Here is a 27519-nt window from a genome sequence, read left to right as displayed (position 1 = left end):
ACCCGTTGGGTTCACTAATGTCCTTTAGGAAAGGAAATCTGCTGTCCTTACCCAGTCTGGCCTACATGTGACTCCAGATTCATAGCAATGTGGTTGACTCTTAACTGCCCTCTGAAATGGTTGAGCAAGCTATTCCGTTCAAGGGCCATTCGGGAAGGGTAGCAATACTGGCCCAGCCAGCAATGCCCACGTCCAAGGAAAGAATAAACAAAATGTAAGGAAGGCAGATTTTCTTCCTTGAGGTCCAATAGTGAGCTTGTTGGGACAAGGAATTTAACCCTGAAACGTGTGAGATGATGCATTTTGGGAGAACTGTAGGATGCTAGGAAGTAGTAGGACCAGAGAGATCTTGGGGTGAATGTCCAAAGATCCCTGAAGGCAGCGGGACAGGTAGATAAGGTGGTTAAGAAGGCATATGGGATACTTGTCTGTATTAGATGGAGCATAGAACATAAGAGCAGGGAGGTTATGCTGGAACTATATAAAACACTCGTTAGGCCACAGCTAGAGTACTGTGTGCAGTTCTGGTTGCCTCACTATAGGAAGGATGTGATTGCACTGGAGAGGGTGCGGAGGAGATTCACCAGGATGTTATTGGATTTGGAGCATTCCTTTTCAGCTATGAAGAGAGACTGTGGGGTTCTTTTCTTTAGAGCAGAGAAGGCTGAGCGGGGACCTCATTGAAATGTACAAAATTATAGGAACATAGGGTAGATAGGAAGAAACTTTTCCCCTGAGTTCAACATCAGGCCAATGGTAAGGTCCTGTGGGGGATGCTAATGTAGTTGAATATCGAGGAGTGGCGGAGTGGGCGGGGGGGGGGGGGGGGGGGGGGGGGGGGGGGGGGGGGGGGGGGGGGCGCGGTGGGTGGAGGGGGGGGGCGCGGTGGGTGGAGGGGGGGGGCGCGGTGGGTGGAGGGGGGGGCGGGGGGGGCTGCGGGGGCGGGAGGGGTGCGGTGGGGGGGGGGGAATGGCTATGGCCTTTCTTGTATCTTGGTCATTACCTGTCACTTGCGTTGCATGATGAGCAAGCAACCCAATCAAAGTCCTTGAATTTTTATGTCAAATCCAGTGACCTGAAGCCATGAAGTAAACAACGCCGTCACTTTACTAATTTAGTGAAACTATTTTCATGGTAATTTTCCTGCTTTACTTGGGTCGGTACATCGATTGAAAGCAGCTGAACAAACAGACAGAAAATCAGACGGTTATGTACAAGAATCAGCAAAGCTAGCTGTAAACTGGTGTGTTTTTTAATGTTGGAAATGTATCTGAATATTTATATCCTCACTGATCTTCAGCCTGTGACCAGGGATTTGATTTCATTGGAACCTTGAGTGTGGATAAATGTTAACGTGTGAAAGAGAGGCTCATTGCCAGAGCTGCAGTTGGAAGACAGATGTGGAGCTGCCGTCCATGGGCGTATTCTGGCACAGGACCTGATTCTGTGATTATGGAAAGGCCTGGATGCCAGGCTGGGACTGCTCTGTGACTGTGGAGGTGAAAACAGCCTCTACTTTTTTATACTATTTGTCCTTACCATCTTGCAGGATGCCAGGGTGCCCAATACGCAATGCACCCATCCAGATATCAAGCTAAAGTGCTTAATATGGAAAATGTTCCAAATTGTTCATGTTATGGACTGCTCCTCTGTGCTGCTACCTGGGTCTGACCACATCCTTTTGATCCCTTAGGCAAAGCAAAGTACTTGCACATCGGAAAAGAAGTCGATGGTGTTGACATGCGGGCTGAAGTGGGAGTACTCTCCAGAAATGTAGTAATCCTGGGAGAAATGGAGGCTCGCTGCTATGGCGATAATGCTTGCAAGTTTTTTGACTTTGACACAGTTGGAGGGCACATTAAGGTAAGTTCACCTGCAATCATTTGAAAGAATTATTTGATTCCTGACATTGATTGAAAAAAACTAAAACTAAAAATTGTGGTCAAATCTTCATTATAGCAAAATTTCATAAAGTTTATTTATTTGTTGGTCACAAGTAGGCTTACATTAACACTGCAATGAAGTTACTGTGAAAATCTCCTAGTCGCCACACACCATCGCCTGTTCGGGTGCACTGAGGGAGAATTTAACACGGCCAATGCACCTAACCTGCACATCTTTGGACTGTGGGAAGAAACGGGAGCACCTAGAGGAAACCCACGCAGATACGGGGAGACCGTACAAACTCCACACAGTGACCCAAGCTGGGAATTGAACCCGGGTCCTTGGCGGTGTGAGACAGCAGTGCTAACACTGTGCCACAGTACCGCCCTACCTTTGGATGGATCTTTGTTTACCTGGACCCAGGGTACCAATGCCAAATGCATTTCATGTCTAATCTTTTAAAATTCAGCAGATTTAATTGAACCTGAATTGGTTGAAGTTTCCACGAAAAAGGCAGAGAGGAATTTCAAACAAGCCCATTGAATTTTCACGACTCGAATCCCACCGCCTAATTCAGCATCCTGGAATTTCTTTGCAGATTTTTCTTTTTAAGTTTATTTATTAGTGTCACAAGTCAGCTTACATTAACACTGCAATGAAGTTACTGTGAAAATCCCCCAGTCGTCACACTCCGGCGCCTGTTTGGGTATACTGAGGGAGAATTTAGAACCCGAAGAGAAAATGCTGGAAAATCTCAGCAGGTCTGGCAGCATCTGTAAGGAGAGAAAAGAGCTGATGTTTTGAGTCCAGATGACCCTTTGACATTGCTGCTAAACTGGGCCGGGAGCAGGTTGTGAGGCAGCCGACTCGAGGGAAAAGTCTACTTGACCTCATCCTCACCAACCTACCTGTTGCAGATGCAGCTGCCCGTGACAGTCTTGGTAGGAGTGACCACTGCACAATCCTTGTGGAGACGAAATCCCATTTTCACCTTTGAGGAAACCCTCCACCACTACCACTGTGCTAACTGAGATAGACTTCGAACAGATCCAGCAACTCTAGACTGGACATCCATAAGATACTGTGAGCCATCAGCAGCAGCAGATTATGTACAACCACAATCTGTAACCTCATGGCTCAGTATTGCCTACTCGATCATTACTCTAACTTGTGAAAAGGTCATCTGGACCCGAAACGTCAGCTCTTTTCTCTCCTTACGGATGCTGCCAGACCTGCTGAGATTTTCCAGCATTTTCTGTTTTTTGGTTTCAGATTCCAGCATCCGCAGTGATTTGCTTTTATTTGTGAGGGAGAATTTAGCATTCTCAATGCACCTAACCAGTCACGTGTGTATTGAAAGGTTCTCCTTGTATTCTCCAGATGGGTGTGGGCTTTAAAGCAGCTCACATTGAAGGTGTTGAGCTGAAGCAGATGGGCCAGCAGTCAATGGGCCATTATCCCATCCATTTTCACATGACGGGAAACCTGGATGAGAAAGGTGGCTACAGCCCTCCAACCTATGTGAAGGGCGTCTCCATTCATGACTCTTTCTCTCGGTGTGTGACCATTCATGGATCCAATGGACTTCTGGTAAGTGGTGTTTCCATTGATGAGCAAGCAATTGCAAATAAGAATGCTTCATCAGTTTTTTCCCCTATGGAATAAATTGGACATGATTGTCTATGAAATAGCCATTTTGAATTCTTTGATTTAACCAACGTTAAGGGAACTTTTGGATCTATAGAAGGACCTTTGTAAAACTTCATTGTTTATCCAAGAGATTGGTGTGGGAAGTCCTTCTAGTTGGCCTGATTAATTTAAAGATTAAATCTTTTCATTAAATATTTCTTTTCACAAAAAGGCAAAAAAAATCTTTATTCAGTTGTGTAATTCTTCAATTAAATGAGTTTTTATTAAAAACATCGAAATGTTAGAATCAAAAACATTACAAATTAAAAATATTAAGAAAAATGCAAGCGTATGATTAAGATGAACACAAAAGCTAAGCTGACACTCTGTTGCAGTTCTGGGGAAGGCGATGGTGTAGTGGTATTGTCGCTGGACTAGTAATCCAGGGACCCAGGGTAATGCTCTAGTGCATGTTCTCCCCGTGTCTGCGTGAGATTCCTCCCACAAGCCAAAGATGTGCGGGTTAGGTGGTTTGGCCATGCTAAATTGACCCTTAATGTCAGGGGATTAGCAGGGTAAATAAGTGGGGTTATAGGGATAGGGCCTGGGTGGGATTGTAGTCAGTGCAGACTCGATGGGCCAAATGGCCTCCTTCTGCACTTGTAGGGATTCTATGATTCTATGACCCTGGTTCAGATCCCACCACGGCAGGTGGTGAAATTTGAATGCTATAAAAATCTGGAATTAAAAGTCTAATGATGACCATGAAACTATTGTCAATCGTTGTAAAACCCATCTGGTTCACTAAGGTCCTTTAGGGAAGTAAATCTGCTGTCCTTATCTGGTCTGGCCGACACGTGACTCCAGACCAATGTGGATGAATCTCAAATGCCCTCTGAAATGGCTGAGTGAGCCTATTGGCTGTACCAAACCATTAAAGTCACTAAAGAATGAAACCAGACAGACCACCTGGCATCAGAAACCACAACAGCATCAGTAAACGCAGCCCTATCGACCACTAACGTGTTGGGCTTGTGCTGAAACTGGGGGGGCTGTCTCACAGACGAGTCAAGCAACAGCCTGACATAGTCATACTGACAAATCATTACCTTACAGATAATGTCCCAGACACCACCATCACCATCTCTGGGTATAGCTCTTAAAGGAGGAAAAAGTGGCCAGCATGGTAGCACGGTGGTTAACGCTGCTGCCTCACAGCACTAAGAACCGGGTTCGATTCCTGGCTTGGGTCACTGTCTGTGCGGAGTTTGCACATTCTCCCCGTTTCTGCGTGGGTTTCCTCCGGGTGCTCCGGTTTCCTCCCACACTCCAAAGATGTGCGGGTTTGGTGGATTGGCCATGATAAATTGGTCCCAAGATGTATAGGTTAAGGGGATTAATGGGTTAAATATGTGGAGTTACAGGGATAGGGCCTGGGCAAGCTGTTCTTTTGGAAAGTCAGTGCAGACTTGATGGGCCAAATAGCCTCCGCCTGCACTGTCGGGATTCTATGATTCTCAGGTGAATGTATCCCGTGTGTTCTCGTTAATATTTATCCCTCAACCACCTTCACAAAAAAAAGATAATTTGGGTATGATCATATTGTTGTTTGTCGGAGCTGGCTGTGCAGAATTTGGCCGCTAAGTTTTCTATGTTACAACAGTGACTACACTTCCAAAGTGATTTCTTGGCTGTGTTGTGCATCATTTTGGGATGTCCTGAGGCAGTGGAAGATGCTGTATAAACAAGTTTCCCTTTGTATTTATTTTCTGAATCTCTTTAAGCACTTATCCAGTGTGAAGCATCCCGCTCTCTCCGCCATTCCTGTGTTTAGGAATCATAAAATCATATCATCCCATAGAATCCCTACAGTGCATTCAACCCATCGAGCCTGCACCAACAACAATCCCACTCAGTCCCTATCCCCGTAACCCCGCGTATTTATCCTGTCAATCTCCCTGACACTAAAGAGCAATTTAGCATGGATAATCCACCTACCCTGCACATCTTTGGAGCAGTAAGAAGTTTAACAACACCAGGTTAAAGTCCAACAGGTTTATTTGGTAGCAAAAGCCACACAAGCTTTCGGAGCTCCAAGCCCCTTCTTCAGGTGAGTGGGAATTCTGTTCACAAACAGGGCATAGAAAGACACAGACTCAATTTACATGAATAATGGTTGGAATGCAATACTTACAGCTAATCAAGTCTTTAAGATACAAACAACATGAGTGGAGAGAGCATCAAGACAGGCTAAAAAGATGTGTATTGTCTCCAGACAAGACAGCCAGTGAAACTCTGCAGGTCCAGGCAGGCTGTGGGGGTTACAAATAGTGTGACATGAACCCAATATCCCGACTGAGGCTGTCCTCGTGTGTGCGGAACTTGGCTATACAGTTTCTTTGGAGCCTCAGAGGAAACTGGAGCACCCGGACAAAACCCACACAGACACGGGGAGAATGTGCAAGCTCCACACAGGCAGTGACCCGAGGCCGGATTTGAACCCGGATCCCTGGCGCTGTGAGGCAGCAGTGCTAACCACTGTGCCACCGTGCTGCCCATGGATATTTAAAAATAACATTCCTATGGCTATTTCCAAAGGTTTACTCGATTAGAGTTTAGCTTCACTTGATAATAGATTGGACTCCGAAATGTAAAGGGAGTGGGATGAGATGCTGGCTTGCCTGGTCGCTGCACTCCCCTGTATCCAGTGTCAAACCGATGTGTTTCCTAATCCGGAGATTGAGGTTTTGCCAAGGAATGCCCTGTTCTCAGCATGTAAGATTGGGGAATGGTATCACAATTCCACTGAAAGGAACAGGAAACATTACTGGCTAGCCTTAGCTCAGCGTTAAAACCCAACCGCACACTGGAACATCGTTCAGGCCGCCTGATGCAATATAATACTGTGGCTCTTTGCCTCAGGGAAGGGTCAAGCCACCCTGTTTACAGACGGTGTCAGTAGTTCTCTGTTTATAACCAGCAGTTTGGACCAGACAGTTGTGTCAGTTTAGCCTGGCCACGGATAATGTTTTAGCTGACCCTTCAGGCAAGCAAGAGGCTTTCAACATCCCTGGAATTAATCTGTCTTCAATTTTCAGTGTTAACTATCCAGATATATCCATTGCTGGTAAGAATAGTAAAAGAATGCTTTGTTTTTCAGTTCTTAACTCAGTGCAAGCCACACACAAACAAAGCGTGGGTTCAGTGTGAGAAACGCAACAGCGTGACCTCTTAAAGCACCACATTCCCCCCACCCCACCCAAAGAAGCATGGCATTGGTGAACATGGAGCCAAGAAATGGAGCTTTTAAAGAATTTGGTAGAAAATAAACTTGTGATAAATATTTTTGAGCTGTACAGACGATAGATAAATGCATCTTGTCTCTTAAATCTTGACTGCTTTCCAGGTTGTAGCCTAGATATCTCTCTCCGGACACAGGGCTGGATTCTGGACCCTGCCGAGGTTGGGAACAGGGGGCTGGGTCTGAAATGCCTGTGCTGGCCAACGTGCTGGTGTCCTGACCTTCCCGCTCCTCGCCACTTTTGGCAAGGCAGATTCTAGGCCGGAAGCACACCAATTCCTCACAATTCGACTCATTAAAAACCTTGTTAACCAAGGTCAAAGGAGGCCAATTGACATTCTCCAGATAGCTTCCAGTTTCCAATTGGCTGGAGAGTTGGCCCCCAGCCTGTTGGTAGCTGATTGGCCAAAGAGCACCTGGAGAGGATTTCCAGTTGAGCACACCCTCCTTGGCCCAGTACAATGGCGGCCTACCTGTGTTGAAGCGCCCTCTCAGTTACCCACACTCCTCTGCTGCCTGCTGCTTCTCTCAACCTAGAAGGCCTCCAATTGGCCATCCAGCTGCAGGGGCCTCCCCACCACCCTTAATTGGGCAGGGAACCTGGCTTTACACCAATCAAAGCTGAGCCCAGTTCAAATTCCCAAACAATGACCTGGGAACAGGTTTGGGGCCTGGAAACATTCCTGGCTCCTGTTCCTCATCCTGTGAGAAGGATCCAGTTACTAAGCACAAGATCTGGGCTGGTATTCCGCTGCGCTGGTGAGGGAGTGCTAGACTGTTGAAGGATCTGTCTTTCAGATGAGGCATTAAACTGAGGCTCTGGCGGTTTAGCTGCTTAAAAACATACACAAGTTTTGAATGGAGTCGGGACTACAGGTTGGTCCTAACCGTCAATAGAAGGAAAGGTGAGGAGAACTGAGCAGAGTTTACAATTGAGAAGGAAGAGGTTAATGTGGGTCATGTTCAGGTGGTAAATGGTAGCAGTAAGATAAATAATATGTGAAAATGAATCAGGAACAGTGAATATGAATAATTGGTCAGGAAAAATGTTAAGGACGAACAATACGGTGGGAGAGTTAGAGTACAGGAGACATCAGATCCACTGGGGCAAAGAGCCTTTTCTTGTCTTGACTATTCTTCTTTGGGGCAGCACGATGGCACAGTGGATAGCACTGCTGCCTCACAGCGCCAGGGACCCGGGTTCAATTCTGGCCTCGGGTGATTATCTGTGTGGAGTTTGCACGTTCTCCTCTGTGTCTGCGTGGGTTTCCTCCGGGTGCTCCGGTTTCCTCCCACAGTCCAAAGATATGCAGGTTAGGTTGATTGGCCGTACTAAGTTGCCCCTCAGTGTCGGGGGATTAGGAGGGTAAATATGTGGGGTAATGGAGATGGGTGGGATTGTGGTCGGTGCAGGCTCGATGGGCCAAATGGCCTCCTTCTGCACTGCAGGGATTCTATGATTCTATTGTTCATCGTTCAGTAAAAGCACGTGAAAAGAAGGACGTGGTATTCTGTCTGAGCCAAAGCTAATCAAGTGGTTAATACCATCTGGGATTCATAGCAGATGGTGTTTGTGTTCTATGAAGTTTGCAGACACTTTGACCGTGATGTTGGCTCCCCTCACACCCTCCCACCCTGCACTGTGAGTAATGGGTTAATGGATATGTTAATGAGACCATGATGCTATTAATGATGTAACTGTGACATCAGTGGTCAGGTGACTGAGTGAGGACAACAGTCTGTGTCCTCAACGTCATGGCGCTTACCCTGAATTCTTTCTTTCTTTGGCAAAAGTATACTTCATTGTCAAATATCTCAAATGTGGCCATCTCACACAGTGCAATAATATTCAGGTCCTCGACGTACATCCTGTTGCACTCTGGGCTGCTGCAATATAGTCAAAAAAATTACAAAATCATAGAATCATTTATTTATTATTTATTATTCACAAGTAAGGCTTGCATTAACACTGCAATGAAGTTACTGTGAAATTCCCCTAGTCGCCACAGTCCAGTGCCTGTTCAGGTCAATGCACCTAACCAACACGTCTCTCAGATTGTGGGAGGATACCGGAGCACCCGGAGGAAACCCACGCAGACGTGGGGAGAACGTGCAGACTCCGCACAGACAGTCACCCGAGGCAGGAATCGAATCTGGGTCCCTGGCACTGAGGGAGCAGTGCTAACCACTGTGCTACCGTGCCGCCCCAATCCTACATTGCAGAAGGTGGCCATTCAGCCCATCGAGTCTGCATCAAGCACAATCCCACCCAGGCTCTATCCCTGTAACCCCATATATTTACCCTAGCTGGTCCCCCTGGCACTAAAGGGCAAGTTACCAACCTAACCCGCACATCTTCAGAGTGTGGGAGGAAACTGGAGCACCTGGAGGAAACCCATGCTGACATGGGGAGAATGTGCAGACTTCGCACAGACAGTGGCCAGAGGCTGGAATTGAACCCAGATCCCTAGCGCTGTGAGGCAACAGTGCTAACTACTAAAATGGCCATTACAAATGGTACAAAGGTCTTTCAGTTGTCTACATAGATCAGTCTTGTATACAGTTTGCAACAACTTGCTCAAAGTTAAACTGTATTGATTATCTCAAGTCTGTCATAGGGAAGCAAAGCCTCACCAAAGTTCAGAAAGCCAAGAAATTATGGTCTGGGGTAGGGTTAAAAATTTTGAATCAAGGAACACATCTCGAACGCGCTGTGTATACACCTGCTGCTGCATTGGTGGCAGCGTAATGTGACGTGTGTGCGTCTACCCTTGGTGAGTTGCAGCACCTTGTTATGATATTGAAATCAGGATTCCGCAGCGCCGAGCCCGAGTTGAGTGTCGGAGCTGCCAGCCACCGTCCCCAGGGTATGAAGCAGCTGACAGGTTAGTGCTTTTCCCAGCTGGAGCTGCTGCCCCAACCCCTCGATACAGTTTTCAGCTTCTCTCCTATCAGGGGCGGCACGGTAGCACAGTGGTTAGCACGGCTGCTTCACAGCTCCAGGGTCCCGGGTTCGATTCCTGGCTCAGGTCACTGTCTGTGTGGAGTTTGCACATTCTCCTCGTGTCTGCGTGGGTTTCCTCCGGGTGCTCCGGTTTCCTCCCACAGTCCAAAGATGTGCGGGTAGGTTGATTGGCCAGGTTAAAAATTGCCCCTTAGAGTCCTGAGATGCGTAGGTTAGAGGGATTAGTGGGTAAATATGTGGGGGTAGGGCCTGGGTGGGATTGTGGTCGGTGCAGACTCGATGGGCCGAATGGCCTCCTTCTGCACTGTAGGGATTCTATCTAATTCTATCATAACTTCAAAAGATATAGGAGCAGAGTTAGGCCATTCGGCCCATCGAGCTCGCTCCGCCATTCGATCATGGCTGATATGCTCCTCATCCCCATTTTCCTGCCTTCTCCCCATAACCTTTCTCCCCATTACCAATTAAAAATCTGTCTAACTCCTGCTTAAATTTACTCACTATCCCAGCATCCATTCCACTTTGGGGTAGCGAATTCCACAGATTTGTAACCCTTTGGGAGAAGTAGTTTCTCCTCAACTCTGTTTTAAATTTGCTACCCCTTATCCTAAGACTATGACCTCTCATCCCAGAATGCTCCACAAGAGGAAGCATCCGCTCCACGTCTACTTTATCCATACCTTTTATCATCTTGTATATCTCAATTTGATCTCCCCTCATTCTTCTAAATTCCAGAGCGTATAGGCCTAAACTGCTCAATCTCCCTATCGATTGCAGCTTCTCCCACCGACACGATCAGCAAACCGCGCCCCCGCGCACCCCCACCCCAGCCGACCGGACCCTCGCCCATCCTGCTGGTGACTTGCTGACCCGGACATTCTGTCGACCCTCAGCCCTTGCTGGGTGGGAGAGGAGCAAGAGGAAAATGTTAATGTAATCCTGCCATTAATATCGCAGGGACATCTGCAGTGCTAATTTAATCTATCCAAAAAGCCTTTTGTCTTATAATGCATGGCATTAGAAAGCAGACAGGCAAAGAGCTGGACTGAAGCCGGCCCATTGAGTTTGCACCTGCTTAACCTCCCTGGCTCAACAAAACTTTTAAAAGTCTTTCCTCAACTTGTTGCATGAAAATATTTCAACTGTGATTTGTGTGGGGATCTGAGATTCTGTGATGGAGAAAGTCGGTTCCTCTCCTGGAGTTCAGAGGCTATAGCTAAAGAGTGCACTGAAGCAATTGTACCTGTTGTTACTGACAGTCACAGAGTGGGGAATCCGGCCAATCTGGCTTCATCCAAAGCCCTTTAAGGTTACATTCCTTTTACGTGAGTAATCAGTGCATTCAGCGGTTGAGTCTGCACTCTCACTTAGCCTGTCCTCTGAAGACTTGTGCTCTTGGAAGGGAAAGGCATGTCATGGCAAACTTAACTTTAAACTACAATAATATCTCACTGACAAATTAGTCCCATTTCTTCAACAGCGCCTTCAACAGAGACTTTGAGCATGTGGGCCTAGAGAGGTTATGAGAGGTCTTGTTGGCTCAGGAACTCCAGGTTCACATCGCCCTGATGTCCAAGGAAAGTGTGTCTGTAACACAGCCAAGCCTATAAATCCTACTGCACCAATAGCAGGCAGGAAGTGTGGAAGTGATTCCTCGTCAGCTATGTGGTGGAAAGAAAACTTGAGACCATCATTATTCAAAGCTCCAAACTCCAACGTGTATGTGCAATATGAGGTTTAAATGCACAAGCATTTTTAAAAGAAGTGTTCCTTTATATTCCACCAGCATCAAAACTGCACAAACTCTCAAGGGAAAGGAAGGAGCTAAAGATTCACAGCTGCTGCCTTGCTGCCCCTCTCTCATCCTCTCCCCTCACAAGCCTTCTCAGACTCCAGGGTGCTGCCACTTGTTTTGTGATGTGATTACAGTCTAAACGGGAATTATCTATTGTCCAAAGTATGCTGATCCCACAGGGATCAGTTCTGGGACCTTTGTTGTTCGTAGTATATATAAATGATTTGGAGGAAAATGTAGCTGATCTGATTAGTATGTTCACAGACAACACAAAAATTGGTGGAGTAGCGGATAGTGAAGAGGATTGTCAGAGGATACAGCAAGATATAGACCGGTTGGAGACTTGGGCGGAGAGATGGCAAATGGAGCTTAATCCGGACAAGTGTGTGGTAATGCATTTTGGAAGGTCCAAAGCATGTAGGAATTATACAGCAAATAGTGGAACCCTCCGGAGTATTGACAGGCAGAGAGATCTAGGTGCACATTTCCACCGATCACTGAAAGCGGCAACACAAGTGGAGAAGGTAGTCAAGAAAACAAGTGGCATGCTTGCCTTCATCGGTCCGGGCATTGAGTATAAAAATTGGCTGCAGCTGTATAGAACCTTAGTTAGGCCTCATTTAGAATATTGTGTACAATTCTGGTCTCCATACTATGATGAGGATATGGATGCTTTCCTGACCTCTCAGTATCTCCTTCCAGCACCAGATTGGACCTCCTCACCCTGGATGCACCCCTGGACACTCTGACACACACATTTCAGGATTTCACATTGCTATATGACTCTTCACTCGTGTCACCTGTGGCAATCTCTTCAGGTTCCGCTGCACTGCCCCACATCATCCACCAGACCTTTGACATTGAGCAGTTCCCCTCTGGAAATGGTCTGCTGAGGTTGTCCTCCAGCTACAGGTCTGAGGTCATGAGTGTGACCACAGGGCTGGAGTTGCTTTCCCACTCTGGTTGAAGCACACCTCCCCGGCAGCCATCGACATAACGCCCCCTCCCCGAGCTATAACACCACCAGTTTGTCAGTGCAGCTGTCGCCTCCAACACCCAGGCCGGGATTTTCCAGCCTCGCTCGCCCCAAAACCGGAAAATCCCACCCAAAGTCAGTGGACCTTTCCATGGTCCACCTCTGATTCCCATGGCGGGCAGGACAGTAAAATCCGTCCCTCAGTGTCCTGCCTGACCCATGAAGATGTTCAAAACTTGACTCTGGAGACAGCTGGAAAGGAAGAGTTGCTTCCTCTCTCTCCCATTTGCACGAATGAGTCATTGGAAAACTCTATCCTCCTCCCTGGTCCTCTTCCCGCCTCTCAGCAGTGCACCTGCCCACTCCTGCATTAGGCAGTGTCTGGTCAGCAGACTTTCAGTCTCCCAGTCGAAGTGAAGTCTCCCGATTTCTTCATTGACCAACTGAAGATGCTGGAGGTCCCTGGATCAGATTGGAATCTCCCTCGTAAGCACATTGGTGATACGTTAACAACTTCCTGCCCAGATTCCACATTGGATTAGGGTGGGAATGCTGATGTTTGCTTGAGGCAGGGGCATCGCATCAATAATCCTCTCTGAACTGGGAAAAGTGGGTTGCTTTCCTGTTCAGTCTGCCAGCTTCCCTCTGCCGGGCCTGTATCTCCTCCGTGGTGGAACGAGGAATGGAATTGTGCTGCCCAGGGTCACCATTCCTGCCACCCGCTGTGTTTGTGGTTTTTGAAAGCAGTCCTGTCGGAAGCTCCCAACAATTCCAGTTCCTCTTTGGAATAAGCCTTGGGCATTCTCGGTGGTGAGGCTTCTTGAAGAGATAGGATTGGATTTGTGCAGCAGTCCGTTTCACCTACCTCTTCAACCAGACTCCAAACTTTTACCTCATAGAGTCGTAGAATCCTACTGTGCAGAAGGAGGCCATTCAGCCCATCGAGTCTGCACCGGCCATAATCCTACACAGACCTTATCCCCATAACCCCATGCATTTACCCTGACACTAAGGGGCAATTTAGCATGGCCAATCCGCCTAACCCGCACATCTTTGGAGTGTGGGAGGAAACCGGAGCACCCGGAGGAAACCCACGCAGACATGGGGAGAATGTGCAAACTCCACACAGACAGTGACCCAAGGCCGGAATTGAACCTGGGTCCCTGGCGCTGTGAGGCAACAGTGCTAACCACTGTGCCACCGTGCTACCTGCTAGAGGTTTGAAACTCTCTTCCGCAAGGAACAATTGATTCGAGATCAATTGCTAATTTTAACTCTGAGATTGATAGATTTTTGTTTTCCAAAGGTTTTAAGGGATATGGAGGCAAAGGAGATGAACTTAGGATGCAGATCAGCAATAATCTGATTGGATGGTACGGCAGGCACAATGTCAGTAATGTCCTACTTCTATGTTTATGCTCCTAAGTTCTTTGATCACCCGAGGGGGCAGATGGGTTCCTGATTTAAAGTCCGTTCTGAATAGCAGCATCTCCTTCAGTGCTGCAGCAGGACGATGGCCAGAATTCTCCAACCTCGCCGCGGCTGGGATTCTCCAGTCCCGCTTGCTGTGAATGAAGATTTGGCTGAGTGTCAAATTCTCCATTCTCGCTGGCAGGAGCTTTCGGGGTGGGAGGGGCGGGGGACGGCGTGAGAGACCAGAGAATCCCATCCTGTGTGTTCATGTTTCTGGAGTAGATTCTGACTCGGAGAGAAGGTGAAGATCTATGGGACTCTCTTGATCATGATGTGGAGATGCCGGCGTTGGACTGGGGTAAACACAGTAAGAAGTTTAACAACACCAGGTTAAAGTCCAACAGGTTTATTTGGTAGCAAAAGCCACACAAGCTTTCGGAGCTGCAAGCCCCTTCTTCAGGTGAGTGGGAATTCTGTTCACAAACAGAGCATATAAAGACACAAACTCAATTTACATGAATAATGGTTGGAATGCAAATACTTACAACTAATCAAGTCTTTAAGAAACAAAACAACGTGAGTGGAGAGAGCATCAAGACAGGCTAAAAAGATGTGTATTGTCTCCAGACAAGACAGCCAGTGAAACTCTGTGGGGGTTACAAATAGTGTGACATGAACCCAATATCCCGGTTGAGGCCGTCCTCGTGTGTGCGGAACTTGGCTATCAGTTTCTGCTCAGCGACTCTGCGCCGTCGTGTGTCGCAAAGGCCGCCTTGGAGAACGCTTACCCGAATATCAGAGGCCGAATGCCCGTGACCGCTGAAGTGCTCCCCAACAGGAAGAGAACAGTTGCCTGGTGATTGTCGAGCGGTGTTCATTCATCCGTTGTCGCAGCGTCTGCAGCGTCTGGAGACAATACACATCTTTTTAGCCTGTCTTGATGCTCTCTCCACTCATGCTGTTTTATTTCTTAAAGACTTGATTAGTTGTAAGTATTCGCATTCCAACCATTATTCATGTAAATTGAGTTTGTGTCTTTATAAGCTCTGTTTGTGAACAGAATTCCCACTCACCTGAAGAAGGGGCTTGCAGCTCCGAAAGCTTGTGTGGCTTTTGCTACCAAATAAACCTGTTGGACTTTAACCTGGTGTTGTTAAACTTCTTACTCTCTTGATCATCAGTGACTAATTTAACAGGAGACAGAGTTTGGGGTCTGTGAAAAACCAACATTTCTTTTTTGCCACCGTGACTGCGATGTGGAATTAAAGCTGTGATTTGCATCTTCAATGTTGCAGCGTGACCGATGTGATGTGGTGTCGTTTGAACATGTCCTTTACCATGATACTCTAACCAGGCTCTGTGAAAGAGTAAATAAGCTAGCACACACGGTCTCAATCATTGTGAATTCATTTGAATAATTAGTCATGCATCTTGAATACTGTTTGTCACAGCACAAAACCTAGAATTATATACTTTGGGTTGTGGGTGAAAGAGATTGCTGCCCACTCTATTAATTAATTAAAACTTAAAGACAGTTTTAAGAGCAAGGTTAGTAAAATTATACCTTTTAACCATCCAAAATAGAATTTGCTGCTATACTTGACCTCATCCACGTCTATTACTGTTCTTCACCCAATCCAATCTGAATTCACATTTAAAAAAATCATGGTGTATTGCCCAGAAAAGATATTTATTCTGGCAGGAATTCAGTTTGGGAAGATTGCCCTGTCTCCTCCATTCCCAAGGGTGCTCAGGAATGGAGGAGATGCAGAAGCTTGCGGGTCCCACCCCAGAGATTTAAGCACAAAAGCATAGGCTGGCATTCCTTGTTGGAGTACTGCAGGGGTGCCGCAGTGTCAGAGGTGCTGCCTTTTACGTGGGACGTTAGTCCGAGGGTCTGTTTGACCTCTCGGTTGGTTGAAAAAAAACAGAAGTGCGTTGGCCCAATTCACCACGGAGCAAGGGATTTTTTCTGGTGTCTTAGTTATCCATCAACCAACATCTCTTTAAAAACAGTTTAACGTGACCGTTTTGGGGGGAGGGGGGGCGGGGCTAGTGGGGGGGACCAATTAGCTGTTGCACATGAGCAACAATTCACTGTCATTCAAGAATGCTTCATTGGCTGTAACCACTTTGAAACTTCTTTGAATTCAGTGTCAGTGAAAGTCGTTGCCAAAACTACACAAGGCACTAGTTAGACCACACCTGGAATACCATGAACAGTTTTTATCCCCTTACGTAAGGAAAGAAATACTGACATTGGAGGCAGTCCAGAGAAGTGTTCACTAGGTTGATCCCGGGCATGGAGGGATTCTCTTATGAGGAGAAGTTGAGTAGGTTGGGCCTGTACTCATTGGAGTTTGGAAGAGTGAGAGGTGACCTTATTGAGACCTATAGAATTCTCAGAGGGTTTGACAGGGCAGATGCTGAGAGGGTGTTTCCCCTTGTGAGAAAGTCCAGGACCAGAGGGCATAATCTCAGAGTAAGGGGGTCACCCATTTAAGACAGAGATGAGGAGAAATTTATTCCCTGAGGGTAATGAATCTGTGGAATTCTTTATCATAAAGAGATGTAGAGACTGAGTTGTTAAGTATGTTCAAGGCTGAGATAGACATTTTTAATCAGCAAGGGAATCCAGGGTTATGGGAAAAGGCAGGAAAGTGGAGTTGAGGGTCATCATATAAGATTAGTCGTGATCTCATTGAACTTGATGGGCCGAATGGCCTAATTCTGCTCCTACATCTAATGGTCTTATCCTATGTGAATCAGTCACAGGTGGTAGTTGCTTTCCCTGTGAATGCATTGAGTTCTGTGAACCTACAGAGGCAGAATTTGTTAACCCACACTTCCACAACAAGGCCAGTACTAATGACGCAAACCACAAAACAAATCACATTTTAACAGATACTGGGACTGGGGACCAGGTGTGTTGTTCAGGGTAGCACAGGCCTGGCACTAAGATCTGTGAGAGCCAGGTTTGAGACAAGCCCCAAATTGTCTTGTTTTTATTCACCATGTGTGGCTCCATTTGAAACCAGGATGTTGCTGTGGAGCTCTCCATTTCTGCACTGTTTCTGTAGCAAATCATTGTTGATTTGTAAGCCCTAGCTGCCAGGATTACACACAACTTCTCAACACCTGTGCCAGCACTGACACAGTGGGCCGAATGGCCCCTTTCTGTACTGTAAATATTTTTGTGTTGCTTCATCGAATAATTTCCCACAGCATCAATGAGGGATGTGACCAAATTTGAAAATCTCTTGAGATGGTCAAGAGGGAACAAGGTACAATATCTGCAAAGCCCAGGGTAACCCCTTCAACCCTAAAATGATTCTGTCCTGTTACAGCTCAGTTGTTGTGGAGAGGTGATGGCCTAGTGGTATTATCGCTCGGCTATTCATCTAGAAACTCAGCTAATGTCCATGGTCCTGGATTCAAATCCCACCATGGCAGATGGTAGAATTTGAATTCAATAAAAATGATCTGGAATCAAAAATCTACCGATGACCATGAAAGCATTATTGATTGTTGTAAAAACCCTTCTGGTTCACTAAAGTCCTTCAGGGAAGGAAATCTGCCGTCCTTACTTGGTCTGGCCTACATGTGACTCCAGAGCCACAGCAATGTGGTTGACTCTCAATTGCCTTTGGGCAATTAGGGATGGGCAATAAATGGTGGCCAGCCAGCGACTCCCATGTCCAACGAATCAATAAAAAATCGTTGTTCTCTCCCTTTCTCCATCTTTCTATTTCAGTCCCTGTTCCTTTCATCAAGTCTTACTCCGCTCTGAGCTTTCTCTCTTGCTGTTCCCTCTGTCTCTCCAAGGGACTCTACATCTGACATTGTGGTTATTTCTCCAGCCGAGGAGGATGAGGGGTGACCTCACAGAGGTTTATAAAATCATGAGGGGCAGAGATAAGGCGGATAGCCAACATCTATTCCCCAGGGTAGGAGAGTCCAAAACTAGAGAGCACGGGTTTAAGGTGAGAGGGGAAAGATTTAAAAGGGACCAGAGGGCTAACTTTTTCACACAGAGGGTGTGCTTATATGAGCTGCCAGAGGAGGTGGTGGAGGCGGGTACAGTTAAAACATTTAAAAGGCATTTGGACAGATAGATGGATAGGAAAGGTTTAGAGGGATATGGGCCAAACACAGGTGTTATAAAGCAGAGGTGGATTCCCCCCTCTGAGAACTAACACCAAAACACCCAAACCTTGCCTTGTAATCTGTGAAAAACATCTGTGACCTGCTCTTCAACAACTCCTGGTGGTTGAATACAAAATAAATTCCTGACACTCACTCTAAAATTAACACATCACACTTTCTTTATCTAACTAACAATGAGCAAATTAACTAAGCTCTTAACATACCGAATAAAGCATGATTCTAATGGAATGCTGTTCAGACATATACAATTCCCACTCATTTAGTCACTCTCAAAATTACAACCAGGTTTGGTGTTGGCCGGAATATTCTGGGCCTTCTCTGTTGATTCTTCTGTCTCGAACTTCTTTCTTCTTTGGTACTTTTGCTATCTTGATGGTACTTTTCTTAAGACATACATGAAGCTATGAGAGCCAGCAAATCTCTCTCTCGAGCTGTTATCTCTGGCAGGAGGCAGTTGCTCCTCCCTCTGTTCCACTGCTCACCTTCTTTTATACTCATGATATATCAATATTTCCCACAATAGGATGGGTTCAGTTTATTTGTTAGTGTCACAAGTAGGCTTACGTTAACACTGCAATGAAGTTACTGTGAAAATCCCCTAGTCACCACACTCCGGCACCTGTTCGGGTATGCTGAGGGAGAATTTAGCACGACCAATGCACCTAACCAGCACATCTTTTGGACTGTTGAAGGAAACCGGAGCACTCGGAGGAAACCCACGCAGACGCAGGGGAGAACGTGTAGACTCCCGCACAGACAGTGACCCAAGCCGGGAATCGAACCCAGGATCTTGGCATCCCTGAAGTCAGTAAGAGTTTTAACAACACCAGGTTAAAGTCCAACAGGTTTATTTGATCGCAAATGCCATTAGCTTTCAGAGCGCTGCTCCTTCGTCAGATGGAGTGGAAATCTACTCTCAAACAGGGCACAGAGACACAAAATCAGGTTACAGGATACTGATTAGAATGCGAATCTCTACAGCCAACCAGGTCTTAAAGATACAGACATTGTGAGTGGAGGGAGCATTAAACACAGGTTAAACAGATGTGTATTGTCTCCAGACAGGACAGCCAATGAGATTCTGCAAGTTCAGGAGGCAAGCTGTGGGGGTTACTGATAGCGTGACATGAACCCAAGATCCCGGTTTAGGCCGTCCTCATTTAGATGGTTTAGACGGCCTGTTTGAGAGCAGATTTCCACTCCATCTGACGAAGGAGCAGCGCTCCGAAAGCTAATGGCATTTGCTACCAAATAAACCTGTTGGACTTTAACCTGGTGTTGTTAAAACTCTTACTGTGCTTACCCCAGTCCAACGCCAGCATCTCCACATCATCCCTGAAGTCCCCAGGTCTCTGAGGCAACAATGCTAACCATTGTGCTACCATGCTGCCTGGGATTGGTCCTAAGTTGTCAAAACCATCAGATTTAAATTTAATAGGTTCTTGGTATCTAAGTGCCTGATTCAAATTGGCCAAATTCAAAAGCCTGTTGTCTTGGTAAATCTGCTGCTTGGCCTTTCGATATAAATGTTTCAGTTTGGGCTCTCTGTGTACTTGCATTTTAAAAAAAATCTCTAAGCACAGAAAAAGCACCACCTTTTAAAGGGTCCATGCTTTCCATTCTAGCATTTTACAATTTTCCAAAGACGAAATTCTAACTTTCTCCTTCTCAATCTACAATTGCTCTACCCAAGTTCGCAAATGGGAATTGTTCACTTTAGGAAACCTGGTCAGCATGGACGAATTGGGCTGAAGGGCCTGTTTATGTGCTGCATATCTCTATGACTCTATAACTCCAGTGACGTCTACACCCCCATCACTGAAGCTGCTGCCTCAAGGCACAAGCCCCCTGCTTTGCCAAGCAATCAGTGAGTCGCTGCTGATTTAACAAGGTTAACAAGGTAAAACAGAGCTCCAAAGCTGAATGAATAATCAGACCAATTAAATGACAATTTACATGCCTAAGAAGTGTGAAAACTGCATAGCTGCAAGTGAGCCCTCTTCAGCTACTTCACTCCCACCGACACAAGTAGATTCGCAATCCATGGACTACATAAGGAAGCAAAAAGGAACATGTATATTTAAAGTTCCTTGGACATCTCAAAGTGCTTCACCGTCACTATTATAATGCAATCAAACACTGCAACCTAGCTATGCATAGGTGCTGGGTTGAGAGATGAACATTAACTGTGACAAAGTGAGAATTCCCTTGAAATTGCCATTTCAAAATTGCTCTTCATTCGTGGGACATGAGCATCGCTGGCTGAGCCAACATTTATTGCCCATCCCTAGATGCCCTTGAACTGAGTGGCTCACCCATTTCAGAGGGCAGTTGAGAGTCAACCACATTGCTGTGGCTCTGGAGTCACATGTAGGCCAGACCGGGCAAGGACGGCAGATTTCCTTCCCTAAAGGACATTAGTGAACCAGATGGGTTTTTCCGACAGTCGACAATGGTTTCATGGTCATCAATAGATTCTTAATTCCAGATATTTTTTATTGAATTCAAATTCCACCACCTGCCGTGGCGGGATTCGAACCCGGGTCCCCAGAACATTAGCTAAGTTTCTGGATTAATAGTCTAGCGATAATACCAGTAGGCCATCGCCTCCCCTACAAGACTATTAAAAGAGAAAGTTTAGCCCAGCTTTTGCTTCAGAGATTTATTCTCTCCAATATCGAAGCAGTTAAAATATTTCTGTAAAATTTCTTTGTCTGCTCTTTATCTTAAGCACCTTAACAACAGAATTTGCTATGAACCATTAATGACTGATCCCACCCTTCATTTGTTCAGCTGCTTCAGGAATGGGAAGGTAATGAGAGTAACAGAAGCACAGGTGATTGTCGGGGGAGATGGTGGTGTCACTGGACTAACGCTTAGGGGGCACAATTTCAAATCCCACCATGGCAGCTGATGGAACTTAAATTCAATTCATAAACTTGGAAATTAGTCCGGGTGACTATGATATCATCAATTGGTGTAAAAACCCATTTGGGTTCACGAATGCCCTTTGAGAAAGAACATCCATTACCTGGTCTAGCCTCAGTCTAGACCCACAGCAATGTGGTTGACTCTTAACTGCCATTCTGAGTGTACCCAAAAAGGTGCCAGAGTGTTGCAACAAGGGGATTTTCACAGTATCTTCATTGCAGTGTTAATGTAAGCCTACCTGTGACTAATAAATAAACTTTAAATGGCCTCGCAAGGCACTCAGTTCAAGGCCTCGCCAGCAATGCTGACATCCCAGGAAAATAAAATTCAGCCAATTGTATTTCTTTTTTCAGGTGAAAGATGTCATTGGCTACAAGACCCTGGGGCATTGCTTCTTCACTGAAGATGGTCCTGAGGAAAGGAACACATTTGATCACTGCCTTGGACTGTTGGTCAAGGCAGGGACTCTACTACCTTCAGATCGTGACAGCAAAATGTGCAAGAGCATAACAGATGGCGTGTACCCAGGCTACGTCCCCAAGCCCAGACAAGACTGCAAGTGAGTAATTGCCAGGCAGTTTTCTGGGGTGTAATAGGGACCGGGGGCAAATTGCATGATCCGACAAGACCAATGTGAAGCTGGTGAAGTTCAACATGATTTTAACATCACGCAATTTGGATGAGAGCAAAATAATTAATTTTGGAAGCATTTTCTTTGGGTTATGCGCCTGCATGCATTGTAATGTAACAGTGCTCAGTAGGAGAAGGGTTAACATTGGACCGGTGAATAGCACCACACGTGGTATGATGCATAGAGTCACATGGCAAGGAACTCTGGGGGAACAGTCAGTATGCAGGCACATAACACAACGTCCTTTTTTCTTCTCTAAAAAAAACCTTCCACCCTTCGAACGGAGTATTACAGTTAAATATTTACTTGCTGTCCCTGTTCCCCCATCGCAGGCCTCTGATTTAATGAATACATCGAGAAACAGAACTCTCTGAGCAACCTATCTGCATGGTGCAGCATCATGCATGACCATACTTTGGACCTGTGAAGAGTTAACAGTTAACAAAAAATGGCTCGCGTATAAACATTTGAGACAAAAGTCTCAAATCCTCATCATCGAGACAGCACCATGCACCATATTAGAACATGGTTGGTAGCAGTGGGGCCTCCTAAAAGATATCACACCAGAGATAGTACCCTAATCCAATGTGGTGATCTTTGTTGATATGAACAGTGGCAGCTAAATGGATGAACCCAGAACCGTCTCCCAAGGTTTGAAAAACTGACGGCAGACTAGAGAGACACACACTTGGATAATTGCAAAAACCTGAGTGTCACAGTTCATAAGACAGTGGGAAAAAAAATGATTCTTTAAGAAGCTGTGTTTTCATTTTAGAACAGGTGGCAGTCCAATAGGCTCAGTAGCTGCATTAGCTGAAAGAGAGCTGCAAGCAAAACACAAAGGTTTAAAAAAAAACCCAGAAAAAACAATGGCTGACAGAGTTAATACCCATGATGTTGAGATGCCGGCGTTGGACTGGGGTGAACACAGTAAGAAGTCTCACAACACCAGGTTAAAGTCCAACAGGTTTATTTGGTAGCAAATACCATTAGCTTTCGGAGCGCTGCTCCTTCGTCAGATGGAGTGGAAATGTGCTCTCAAACAGTGCACAGAGACACAAAATCAAGTTACAGAATACTGATTAGAATGTGAATCCCTACAACCAGCCAGGTCTTAAAGGTACAGACAATGTGGGTGGAGGGAGCATTAAACACAGGTTAAAGAGATGTGTATTGTCTCCAGACAGAACAGCTAGTGAGATTCTGCAAGTCCAGGGGGCAAGCTGTGGGGGTTACTGATAATGTGACATAAATCCAACATCCCGGTTTAGGCCGTCCTCATGTGTGCGGAACTTGGCTATCAGTATCCCTCCACCCACATTGTCTGTGCCTTTAAGACCTGGCTGGTTGTAGGGATTCGCATTCTAATCAGTATTCTGTAACTTGATTTTGTGTCTCTGTGCCCTGTTTGAGAGCACATTTCCACTCCATCTGACGAAGGAGCAGCACTCCGAAAGCTTATGGTATTTGCTACCAAATAAACCTGTTGGACTTTAACCTGGTGTTGTGAGACTTCTTACAGATTTAATACCTGCAGAGCACAGAAAAGACAATAGACCAAAGTCCCTGCAGAGTTTTTAAAAAAAATTGCTGCTGTTCTGAAGGTTGAGATAAACAGCAATCAGAGTGAGCAGAAGACTGCAGTGTTAAGTAAGAAAGAAAGCCCAGTGCAGTATAAAACACTCCGTACCTTCATTAATACATTTGTTGAAAGATATACCTGCAAAGTTTCTTTTTCAAAGATCTGCCCAGCAACAAGACCTCCCAGAGAGGAGTCGACTGTATCCTTGCGACTACAACCCGTGTGAAAAAAGGTCACTACACACTCAGTCTTAAAAGAAGTAACAAAATTTAAAGTGGCAACTATAAGGAAAAAATGGCCTTGGAAAACAAATTGGGCGAGACCCGAGAGAGAGGGAACTCTTAATAAAGATACATAAGCAACAAAAGACCCCAGAAAGAAGGCACCAAGAGACCTGTGAGGGAGAACAAGAGACCCCAGGGTGAGGTCAAGAAGGAAATAATAGGTTGAAAGAACAGCCGATTGTCCTTCAAGACTAAACGCAAAGCAATGTGAGGCCTTCCAGCCACATGAAGAATTGAAGACTATTCTCAGCAGCAGAATGGAAGCACTTTGAGGTGACTCTATATTCAATTACAGCAAAACTGAAACAAAGAAAAGAGAAACCTGTTCAAAGACCTTCACATGTTACAAGAATTCCTCCGGTCAAAATGTATTCCTCTGGAAAATTACATAGAGAAGGAAAATGAATTTCTTGTCACTCTGAAGAAACAGGAGAATGGATTGGCGGAGCAGGTGCAGTAATGTTCCATATTCCAGCAGGAAGTTGGAAGTTACAGGGAAAAGACCCCCCGCCCCCCCCGGAAAGTGAAACCAAAATGAAAACCAGGACAAAGTCCTGTTGCCAACAGAGAAAGAAAAGACAAATGAGATTGAAAAATGTTAATCCAACACTGAAGCGCAAGGCACCAGAAGTAGCAAAAGCTCTGGCTCTCACTGGTCCTGCTGAGGACCAGTGAGCTGAATGAAAAGTTTGATAAGCTTACAAAAAGAGTTTGAAAATAAAACCGCAAACAAATGTTTGGCTGAAGTTGCAAGACAGGTGGAAATGAAAGTTCCATTTGCAAAACATGTACTTCCAGCGAGAACATGGTGGACACCATGGAAAAAAAAGTTTTGTTTAGCTTATTTATGAGTGTCACAAGTAGGCTTACATTAACACTGCAATGAAGTTACTGTGAAAATCCCTGGCATCTGTTCAGGTACACTGAGGGAGAATTTAGCATGGCCAATGCACCTAACCAGCACGTCTTTCCAACAGTGGGAGGAAACCGGTGCACCCGGAGGAAACCCACGCAGACACGGGGAGAACGTACAAAGTCCACACGGACAGTGACCCAGGCTGGGAATCGAACCCGGGTCCCTGGCGCTGTGAGGCAGCAGTGCTAATCACTGTGCCACCCATAGTTCAAGTTCATTGCAGGTATAAACAGAGAGTCCATTCTCCACCAAATAAACGGGACAAACCCAAAAATCAGACAAGTTGCTAATAAAGAGAAACAAGGCAATATCAAGGAGCGGAAATGGTGAATGAAATGGAGATACCAAGTCCCATAAACATACAGTGCTGCTACCATTCCTCCAAACGTGTCAAAGAGGTGGAAGACTGTCTGCATTCATAAAGTCAGAGACCTGAGATGGGGGGAGCAGGGACAGCAAGTAAATATTTCATTGTAATACTCCGTTAGAAGGGTGGAAGATTTTCTTTAGAGAAGAAAGGAGGATGTTGTGTTCTGTGCCTAGATGCATTGTTATGTAAAAGGTGCTCAGCAAAGCAATGGTTAAATGTGGGACTGGAGAACAGCATCATCCCACGGTATGATGCACAGAGTCACACGGAAAGGAACTCTGAGGAAACAGTCCAGAAACCAAGCAGCCTGGAGAGAGAATCATGCATGACCAGACCTTGGATCCGTGAATAGTTAAAGATTAACAATAAATGTTTAAACATACAAGTCTCAAAATCTCAGCAATGAGACACCACAGCAGTGAGACACCATATTAAAGAGGCTCAAAATAACATTTTCCCTTGACTTATCTCAGTAGTATTCAACAAAATCAATATTTTGATGAAATCCCAACCTACTTTTCTCCACCACATGGAATAATTATGTAAGAAGAATGAGAGTTCAGGTTTTTATTTTAGATTTCGGAAATGTTTTGATGTGTGCAAGATGTTGATTGCTGTTGTGTGCAAGATAATGATACCTCATTACACAATAGCATGCCGCATAATGACAAGGTGGATTAGTGTGAGTTTCAGTTCATCAAGAAATACGCATGGAGAGGGTGACCAACAAATATTTTGGGAAGGGGAAGCAAAATGGAGAGCTGTGAAAAAGGGAATTGAGTTTGGCTTCACCTAATTCTGTCGACCAAAGATCAACTGGTTGTTCCATAAGATTCAATTTTTGGATTTTGCCCACAGTGAAACAAGCAGCGATTGATATGGGCACCATTTAGAAGTTGTAGTTCGTCCAAACAACTGGCAAAACCATAGGATTGTACAAATTGCTTCACAGAAACAGGCCATTCAGCCCAACCATTGTGTGCTGTGTCCATATGGGCAGCAGTCCGAATGCCCTGTGCCCACACCATTCCTATTGTCTTTTCATTTAATGACCAATAAATGTTGACATGGGCAGTAACTTCAATCCCCAAAAATGGGTGGCTTGGGGTCAGGTCAGCTATAATAATCTCCAACCCGAACCCTAATCTCCAAGTCTCAGCTTTAACCGAGGCAGAATGATTGATGTGTGGCCAATCAGCTCCCAGGGCTTGTGTTGGTAGTATAAATATACTGAGGCTGAGTGCCTGAGATTTAATCTCCATTTTCATTTTAACCCTGGCAGGCAAGGTTTCCTGGACCTTGGGAAACCTGGCAGCTAAAGGGAGGCAAAGACTGCTGGATCCAGGAGGTTTTTGTTATTCATTCGTGGGACATGGGCATCGCGGGCTGGGCCCAGCATTTATTGCCCATCCCTAGTTGCCCTTGAGAAGGTGGTGGTGAGCTGCCTTCCTGAATCGCTGCAGTCCAGGTGCTGTGGGTTGACCCACAATGCCGTTAGGGAGGTAATTCCAGGATTTTGACCCAGTGACTGTGAAGGAACGGCGATATATTTCCAAGTCAGGATGGTGAGTGGCTTGGAGGGAAACTTGCAGGTGGTGGTGTTCCCATGTATCTGCTGCCCTTGTCCTTCTAGATGGAAGTGGTCGTGAGTTTGGAAGGTGCTGTCTAAGGATCTTTGGTGAGTTGCTGCAGTGCATCTTGTAGATAGTACACACTGCTGCTACTGAGCATCGGTGATGGAGGGAGTGGATGTTTGTGGGTCTGGTGCCAATCAAGTGGGCTGCTTTGTCCTGGCCGGTGTTGAGCTTCTTGAGTGTTGTTGGAGCTGCACCCATCCAGGCAAGTGGAGAGTATTCCATCACACTCCTGACTGTAGATGATGGACAGGCTTTGAAGAGTCAGGAGGTGAGTTACTATCCGCAGGATTCCTAGCCTCTGATCTGGGTTAATGCCTTTTTACTCACCTGCTAGATCCAGTTTATCTGCTTCACTCACACTCTGTGATCGAATGCCCCAATGATCCCTCACCTCCCACTGACCTGAACCTTCCAATCTCAGCATTCCCTGCACCCCCGCATCTCCAGTTTCTGCTCAGGTCTCTGATCCATGCCAAGATCCATACAATCTCTCTGCCCATCACTGTGCCTCTCATCTGCTCTCAGCTTTTTAATTTCCTCTTTAATATTCTCCAGCCCCTCCAACAAGACTCCATGGCATCACAGCCACTGCCAGTCTCTTTATGCCTCCCTGCCTCACTTTCCAACAGATCCCCCCACCCCTGCGTTCGACTCCCAGCTTGGGTCACTGTCTGTGCAGAGTCTACACATTCTCCCCGTGTCTGCGTGGGTTTCTTCCGGGTGCTCCGGTTTCTTCCGGGTGCTCCGGTTTCCTGCCACAGTCCCAAAGGCGTGCTGGTTAGGTGCATTGGCCATGCTAAATTCTCCCTCAGTGTACCCCAATAGGCGCTGGAGTGTGGAGCCCAGTGTCATTTTCACAGTAACTTCATTGCAGTGTTAATGTAAGCCTACTTGTGACACTAATCAATAAACTTTAACTTTAAACTTAAGTAAGGTGGGAAGAGGCTTACATGGAGCTAAAACCCTAGCATAGACCAGTTGGGCTGAATGGCTTGTTTCTATGCAATAGATATGGCACAGTTATCAGAGCTTCATGTT

At 45.9% G+C, this 27519-nt stretch overlaps 1 protein-coding gene across 3 annotated transcripts in view; it reads left to right on the top strand.

Annotated features, from left to right (window-relative positions):
- Window positions 1–27519, top strand: part of cemip (cell migration inducing hyaluronidase 1) — a 257616-nt gene that overhangs the window by 166842 nt on the left and 63255 nt on the right. For all 3 annotated transcript variants that reach the window (XM_078241559.1, XM_078241557.1, XM_078241558.1), the window contains exons 12-14: window positions 1694–1863; window positions 3265–3474; window positions 21415–21620. In XM_078241559.1, coding sequence (XP_078097685.1) covers window positions 1694–1863; window positions 3265–3474; window positions 21415–21620 — 586 coding nt within the window. The remainder of the gene's footprint in view (window positions 1–1693; window positions 1864–3264; window positions 3475–21414; window positions 21621–27519) is intronic.

The sequence above is a fragment of the Mustelus asterias genome, chromosome 24 (genome assembly GCF_964213995.1).
Source record: "Mustelus asterias chromosome 24, sMusAst1.hap1.1, whole genome shotgun sequence".
Taxonomy (NCBI): domain Eukaryota; kingdom Metazoa; phylum Chordata; class Chondrichthyes; order Carcharhiniformes; family Triakidae; genus Mustelus; species Mustelus asterias.
The sequence above is the reverse complement of the archived record's forward strand: the minus strand, read 5'-3'. Positions and strand labels throughout refer to the sequence as shown.